This window comes from Capricornis sumatraensis, chromosome X (assembly GCF_032405125.1).
Source record: "Capricornis sumatraensis isolate serow.1 chromosome X, serow.2, whole genome shotgun sequence".
NCBI classification, from domain to species: domain Eukaryota; kingdom Metazoa; phylum Chordata; class Mammalia; order Artiodactyla; family Bovidae; genus Capricornis; species Capricornis sumatraensis.
Genome location: NC_091092.1, coordinates 44,568,516 through 44,577,260, shown reverse-complemented (window position 1 = coordinate 44,577,260; position 8,745 = coordinate 44,568,516). Strand labels below are relative to the sequence as shown.

The 8,745-nt window shown below is 38.0% G+C and overlaps 1 protein-coding gene across 1 annotated transcript in view; it reads right to left on the bottom strand.

Annotated features, from left to right (window-relative positions):
- Nucleotides 1-5,602: 5,602 nt before the first annotated feature.
- The window catches only part of LOC138071653 (transmembrane 9 superfamily member 2-like), a 66,823-nt gene continuing 63,680 nt past the window's right edge, over nucleotides 5,603-8,745 (bottom strand). Inside the window, exons 16-17 of the mRNA XM_068963128.1 lie at nucleotides 6,847-7,018; nucleotides 5,603-5,607 (exon numbers count right to left, since the gene is read on the bottom strand). Of these exons, the coding sequence (XP_068819229.1) occupies nucleotides 5,603-5,607; nucleotides 6,847-7,018 (177 nt within the window). The remainder of the gene's footprint in view (nucleotides 5,608-6,846; nucleotides 7,019-8,745) is intronic.

The following is an 8,745-nucleotide window of genomic DNA, read 5'->3' as shown; positions in this document are numbered from 1 at the left end:
ATAAACTGGAAGATTGGGATTGACATATACACACTATTATATACAAAATAGGTTAACTGATAAGGACCTACTGTATATCACAGAGAACTCTACTCAATACTGCAATAGCCTATATAGGGAAAAAATCTAGAAAAGAGGGGATATATGTATATGTATAACTGATTCACTTTGCTGTACACCTGAAACTAATACAACATTGCAAATCAACTATTCTCCAATAAAAATTAAGTTAAAAAATCAAAACTACAGTAACCTAACAACAGTCAGAATGACTATCATTAAAAAGTCTACAAATAACAAATGCTGGAGAGGTTGTGCAAAAAAAGGAACCCTTCTACACTGTTGGTGGGAATGTAAACTGGTGTAGCCACTATGGAAACACTATGCAGATTCTTAAAAAATTGAAAATAGATTTACCACAAGATCCAGCAATTCCACTCCTGAGTATTTATCTGAAGAATACAAAAACACTAATTTAAGCTATATAAACCCCTATGCTCACTGAAGCATCATTTACAACAGCCAAGATATGGAAGCAACCTAAGTGTTTATCAATAGATGAATCAATAAACAGGATGTGGTATATGTGTGTGTAGATACATATATATACATAATATATATAACATCTATATACATAATACACATATATTATATATATATATAACTCAGACATTAAAAAAGAATAAAATCTTGTCATTTGACCATTTGGGACAACATAGATGGACCCACAGGGTATTATGCTAAGTAAAAGAAGTCAGACAGAGAAAAACAAATACTGTATGATTTCACTTGTACATGGAATCTAAAACACAGAACAATTGAACAAACATAACAAAATAGAAAGAGTCATGGATTTAGAGAACAAACAGGTGGTTGCTGGAGGTAGGGAGTAGGGGGAAGGAGTGAAACAGGTGAGGGAAATTAAGAGATACAAAATCCCAGCTACAAAATAAATAAGTCATGGTATGAATTGTACAGTATGGGGAATATAGTCAATGATTATGCAATATCTTTGTATGGTGACAGATGGTAGGTAGACTTATCATGGTGATCATTTTGAAATGGACAGAAATATCAAATCACTATGCTGTATATCAAGAACTAACATAGTGTTTTAGGTCAATTATATTTCAACAAAGAAACAAACAAATTCATAGAAAAAGAGATCAGATTTGTAGTTACTAGATGTGATGGGTAGGGGAAGAGGAATTGGTTGAAGGCAGTCAAAAGATACAAAGTTTCATTTATAAAATAAATAAGTACTAGGAATATAATGTACAACATGGTAAGTATAATTAATACTGTTGTACATTATATATGAAAGTTGTTAAGAGTAAATCCTAAAAGTTCTCAGAAGAAAAAATTTTTTCTATTTTGTTAATTTTGTATCTATATGAGATGATAAATGTTCATTGAACCCACTGTGGTCATCATTTCATGATGCATGAAAGTCAATAATTATGCTGTATACCTGAAACTTATATAGAGCTGTCTGTCAGCTATACCTCAATAAAAAATCTGAATAAAACTGGAAAGGAAAAAATACATACACCCTCCAGAAAGATTTTAGGCTTGTTACTATGCTGCTGCTGCTGCTAAGTCACTTCAGTCCTGTCCAACTCTGTGTGACCCCATAGACGGCAGTCCACCAGGCTCCTCTGTCTCTGGGATTCTTCAGGCAAGAATACTGGAGTGGGTTGCCATTTCCTTCTCCAATGCATGCATGCATGCTAAGTCACTTCAGTCATGTCCAACTTTGTGCAACCCTATGGACAGCAGCCCACCAGGCTCCTATGTCCATGGGATTTTCTCGGCAAGAATACTGGAGTGGGTTGGCATTTCCTTCTCCCCGTTACTATAGATATATGAAATTTATTACCAAAAAGTGGGCAGAAGATCTGAATAGACATTTTTCCAAAGAAGATATACAGAAGGCCAAAAAGTACAAGAAAAGATGCTCAGTAGCACTAATCATCAGAGAAATGCAAATCAAAACCACAATGAGATACCATCTCACATCTGATAGAATGACAATTATCAAAAACACAAGAAATGAAAAGTTTTAGCAAGGATGTGGAGAAAAGGGGACCCTATGCACTGTTGATAGGAATATACATTGGTATAGCCACTATGGAAAATGGTATGGAGGTTCCTAAAAAAATTAAAAACAGAATTACCATATGATCCAGAAATTCGACTGCTGGGTATTTATCCAAAGAAAATGAAAACACTTACTGAAAAAAAAAAAAAAAACCACATATACCATGTTCACTGCAGTGTCATTTACAGTAGCCAAGTTATGAAAACAACCTAAGTGTCTGCTGATGTATAAACGGATAAAGAAAATGTGGTATATGCATACAATGGAATATTATTCAGTCATTAAAAACATAATCCTGCTTTTTGTGACAACATAGATGGACTTTGAGGGCATTATGCTAAGTGAAATAAGTTAGACAAAGAAAGACAAATACTGCATGCTCTCACTTACATGTGGAATCTTAAAAAAATAAAACATCAAGCTCACAGAGAATAGATTGGTGGTTTCCAGAGGCTGGGGGATAGAGATAAGAATGTGGGCAAAATGGGTGAAGGTGGTCAAAAGGTACAAATTTCCAGTTATGAAATAAATAAGTCATAGGGATACGATGCACAGCATGATGATTATAAATAATAATACTATACTTATTAGTATTTAAAAGTTGCTGAGAGAATAAACCTTTAAAGTTCTCATTGATTGCAAATATTTTGTAACTGTGTATGACAGATGTTAACTAGACTTATTATGGTAATCATTTGATAATATACACAAATATAGAGTCATTATGTTATACACCAGAAACTAATAAAATGTTGTATATCAATTACACTTCAATCTAAAACATTTTTTAAAGTAAAATAGATATGGAAACATTATTCCATAACGGTATCTACTCTCTTTCATACACTATGTAATTCAAGAAGAACCATATGCTTAGCACTATGAAGGATAGAAAACAGACATAAGATGTGTGGTCCCTGTTCTCAAGAAGATTCCAAGTTAGGTGGAGAGACATGCTAAAAAAAAAAAAAAATCAGGATACACGCCTGAAGTCAGTAAATGGTTCAGTTTAAGAGATTTAGAAAATACACGGAGCAGGCAGAACAGGAGCCCAAACACCAAGGTAAGTTTAGATCTTGATAAGGAAGTATGGCACTATTAAAGTTTTCTAATAAGATGAATGAAATTATCAGATTTAAACCCCCTCAACTCCCCATCTCTCCAACAATAAAATCTAAATTCCTTAGTAGAGTTTTTGAGACCATGGTAAGATCTGCCAGTTCCTTATATCTCTAACATCACTATTGCCACCTAGTGAAATCCCCGCCCCTTGCCATCGTGAACTCCTCTGTGCTCTCTGAAGATGTCAAATTCCTTCCCACTTCAGGATTTTTGAACATGCTGTCACCTCTGTTTGAAACACTTGATTATCCACCTCTTCTTTCATATCATTTCTATCACAAAGCTCATCAAACCCGTAATTCCTTCTTTGTCTGCCATCTATTAACATATAACATCCACAAAAGCAGGGGCCCTTACCTGTCTTGTTCACCACTATGTCCCCAGCACCTAGCCCAGAGTCTAGTGCTGTGTAAGACAGAAAAAGAAGCTTCTGAAGAAGAATAAATAGGGAGGTTGTGATTAACTATAAAGCATGGAAAAGTGAAAGTGAAAGTCGCTCAGTCATGTCCGACTCTTTGTGACCCCATGGACTAATACACCCCAAGGAATTCTCTAGGCCAGAATACTGGAGTGGGTAGCCTTTCCCTTCTCCAGGGGATCTTCCCAAGCCAGGGATTGAACACAGGTCTCCCTCATTGCAGGCAGATTCTTTACCAGCTGAATTACCAGGGAAGCCCAAGAATACTGGAGTGGGTAGCCTATCCCTTCTCCAGCGGGTCTTCCCGACCCAGGAATCGAACTGGGGTCTCCTGCATTGCAGGCAGATTCTTTATCAACTGAGCTATCAGTATCAGTTCAGTTCAGTTCAGTCTCTCAGTCATGTCCGACTCTTTGCGACCCCATGAATCGCAGCACGCCAGGCCTCCCTGTCCATCACCAACTCCCGGAGTTCACTCAGACTCACGTCCATCGAGTCAGTGATGCCATCCAGCCATCTCATCCTGGGTTGTCCCCTTCTCCTCCTGCCCCCAGTCTCTCCCAGCATCAGAGTCTTTTCCAATGAGTCAACTCTTCGCATGAGGTGGCCAAAGTACTGGAGCTTCAGCTTTAGCATCATTTCTTCCAAAGAAATCCCAGGGTTGATCTCCTTCAGAATGGACTGGTTGGATCTCCTTGCAGTCCAAGGGACCCTCAAGAGTCTTCTCCAACACCACAGTTCAAACGCATCAATTCTTCAGCACTCAGCTTTCTTCACAGTCCAACTCTCACATCCATATATGACCACAGGAAAAACCATAGCCTTGACTAGACGGACCTTTGTTGGCAAAGTAATGTCTCTGCTTTTGAATATACTATCTAGGTTGGTCATAACTTTTCTTCCAAGGAGTAAGCGTCTTTTAACTTCATGGCTGCATTCACCATCTGCAGTGACTTTGGAGCCCAAAAAAATAAAGTCTGACACTGTTTCCACTGTTTCCCCATGTATTTCCCATGAAGTGATGGGACCAGATGCCATGCAGGAAGTCCATAAAGCATGGAAGGGCCATGTTAAGAATTCATGCAAAATAAGCCAAGGAGATCAGAGATTAGAGATGAGGGTCAAAGAGAGAGAGAAATTCGGATGAATCAGTGGGTGGGGGAGGAAGTGCTAGATTCACTTTCTGGAGCATGAACCAACATGACATGCAAATGTTCAGAATATAGATGAAGAGAGGTTATGGCTAGAGACAGAGATTTGGGAGCTGTCAGCACTAAGGAGATAAATGAAGGCCTGGGACTAAATAAACTCTAAAAGGGAGAGTGCAGAAAGAAAGGACTGAAATGCTGAAGCTGGAACCCTCAATAAATCCTAGAGTTAGGTGACAGGAAGAGGGAGGGAAACAAAAGAATTCACAATACAGCACAGAAAGAAGAATGCCAATCATGCTAGGAAGAATTTCACAGAATGGGTGTGGTAGTGTTTAACGAAGAAGCCAAGGAGGATGGAGACTAGGGAACGGCCGTTAGGTTTTTGCAAGAGATCACTGAGCACCTTGCAGAGTCAGATATTAGTGACAGAAGCAATTTTAGTGGTGGAGACTACCAATGGGCATAGATGTTTGTCAGCAATGGGACCATTTGGGATGACATTTCACTTTTGAAAGAAGCTGCTGGTAATATAAGACTCCCAGAAAAAAGTAGCCTGAGTCAGGTAATGAAGGTAATGTTAGGTAATGAAGAAAACATTAGCCTGAAATCACTGCACTCAATCCATTCAACTGCACATTACACAAATATAAAAGCCAGTAACATACAAGGAGAGAAATCCAAAACAAGACACTGTGGCCAGAGATGGCATGTACACACAGCAACATGGGTGAAATTCACAAACAATCTGGAGGAAAAGAAACCTGATCTCAAAGAAGCCAGACATAGAAGAGTATATCTTGTATGATTCCATTAACCTACAATTCAAAAACAGGACAAGTTAACTGATGCTGTTAAAAGTCAGGATGGTGGTTGCCTTTGGGGAAGATGAGTGGAAAGACGCCCAACAGAGGCTTTGGGTCTGTGGATCATGTACTTTTTATTAACATGGCTGTCAGTTACAGAGTGTGTTCAATGCTGCACACTTATGACGTGTGCATTTTTCTGCAGGCATATTTCAGTAAAAAGTTTAAAAACCTCAAAAGCAAACATGAGGAGCCTCATTAGACTAGAATAGTGAGACACTCTTAGGCCTTCTTAAAACTGAACTCATTTTTTAGTTCCCCAACCAGGAATGGAACTCAGGCTCCCTGTAGTAGAAGTGGAAGCGTGGAGTCTCAACCACTGGACCACCAGGGAATTTCCTAAATAGAACTGAGAGATGAGAGGAGGCCTGCACAGTCTTCTCTTTACTAAAGAGTTGAGAGCAGCAGGTACACAAAAAGGACAGAAACAAGTCATCACCAAGATGCCCAGTTTCTCAGATAACATTTGCCTGTGTCTTAAGGCTTTGATTTCTGACAAATTTTCATTGTTAATTTTTGCACATTTGTTGAACCTGGAGGGTTAAAAGCATAGGAAAATGTTTGAAATGTTCCAAACTGACCTACACAAATGATGTGACTTGAGCTAAAACCAGAACTTAAAAAGTGAGGCAGGTAGAAGTGGACCACTGCCTCCCTTGGGCTGGCAAGGGCATAAAGCTCTCCAAATTCATTATTTCTCCAATGGGATCATTTTAGAAACCATGCCATTTTTTCACCTGCTTTAAGCATTCATCTAAACAAGAATTTCCATCACATCTGAACCAAAATAACAATTCCAAGTGAGTAATCCTGAGAAGTATCCATCTTGTTCCTCACCTATAATTAAGTATATTGACTTAATCTAATTTTACTAATTTAAAAGTTATTCAAGTCAGTTAATTTTTTATGCCTGGAAGGAATTCGAAAGTGATTACACACAACCCTTACTGTGCTTTGGAACACATCCCTACTGTTTAAAAATATTCACAAGGGATGGTCTTGCAGCTAAGTACATAAGGTCCCTCCAGCTCCCCAGGCCTTGCAATCTTTTATCCCCAAAGCATAGAAATGAACATGATGACTTTGTTCCCTCTTCCTTCCATTAATTGTTAATTGATGCTTATTATATTACGGCTATCTCCAAGTCTCTTTGGAGAATCCAAAATATACAAAATGTAATTCTGTGCTTACCGGTGAACAGGAAAAAAATCAAGACCATGATCATCGTGTACCCAAAGTACAAAATGGTGCTTGCAATGCCTGTGATTTTAAGTCTGGCGAAGAAATAGTAAACTGCATAAGCAAAAAAATAAACAGCTGTAAAACTGCTGGTAAGAAAGGCTCTCCACCACCAATGATAATCCTGTGAGAAGAGGTAGAAAAAAACAACTTTTTAGATGAAACTCTAACTATACATGGGTTAGTAATTATAAGAGGCAACATAAAATAGGCTCTATAGGATTATGGATTAAAAGAAATAAAAGGAAGTTTCATAAGAAATTTAATTTCATATGTACTGTCTGACTAATGTACATCCTGCTTGGGGCACCCTCACAACGATAAATTCTTGGTTTCCAGGGGGACCATGTGTGCCCTCAGGGACTGTACTTCTAATATGCACATCCTTTCTCTCTAGACGCTGCTTCAGCCCTGGAAGGCTTTCACGTCAGCTTCAATTTACTGGCCAGAGTTGTGCTGGGCCTAAATTGATGCCCCAGTTCAGGTAAAAAAGGTTAGTAGAGAAATTTAAGATAGATCTTTTTTCCCCCTTACAGTTTTATTGAGATATAACTGATATACAGCACTGTCTAATTTTAAGGTGTATAATATAATGATTTGACTTAACATATCATGAAATGATTATCGCAGTAATTTTACTGAACATCCATTATCTTATATAGATACAAAATTAAAGAAATAGAGAAAAATATATTTTTCCTTGTGATGAGAACTCTTAGGATTTACTATCTTAACAATAGTCATAAAGAGCACACAGCAGTGTCAATTATATTTATCATGCTGTACATTACATCCCTAGTACTTGTTTATCCTATAACTGCAAGTTTGTACCTTTCAACCAACTCCATCTAATTCTCCCTCCCCCTAACCCTTGCCTCTGGTAACCACAAGTCTGATCTCTTTTTTTATAAATTTGTTTGTTCAAAATAGACCTTTATGGTTAATGGGAATTATTTTAACTGGCTAAATTCATGACCTGTGGAGGCATGACAGAGGTCAATAATCAGGTTAGTCTCACCCTGCCCATGGGTCCTTCCTGATAATAAAAGTACCATAAAAGCACCAAGGTCAAGGGCCAAGGGGATAAACTGTGCAGAAAAGAGTTAACATAGCAGGTCTGAGGTTGCCATCTTTAGGAAGGTCTGCTTACAAGGTTGACTCTTGGCTTAAAATACTTGGGAATTTAGCATTTAATCATTCCCTGACTGATAAGACTGGTTTTCTATACCTAGACTGTACAAACTATGTGATCCATGGAGAACACATGCTTTCCTTTAGAGTGTCTGGAAAGTTTGGAGTTGTTAGGCAGAGTGTGCCTGTGTGACTAGCTCCCAATAAAAACCTTGGCTATTGAGTCTCTTGTGGGCTTTCCTGGGCAGACACATTGCACATATACTACTGCATTTTTTACTGCTGCAGAAGGAGCATGCTGGGTGTGTCCCCTCATGAGGGAGAGAAAACACAGGAAGACTGCACATGGGTTTTTTTTTCCAGGTTCCATCTGTGTCTTTTTCCCTTACTGATCCTGTTGTGCATCCTTTTGCTATAACAAACCCTAGCCAAGAAGATGTCTATACACTGAGTCTCATGAGTCCTTCTAGTGAGTCATGAAATATGTGGGTGGTTTTGGGGGCACTCAAACCTTTCTAAGAAATATATGTATGTGTATATATATATATATAGCTAGATCTTATGCCTATTAATGTTTTATTAATGATTGTTACAGAATTCCTATGACAAATGTATCATAGAATGAATGAGTACCTAAGTATAATATGTACATAATTATATATCTTTTACTTTTGTTCCTATAGCTCAAGAAAAAAAATGCTCTAAGACATCATGTATATA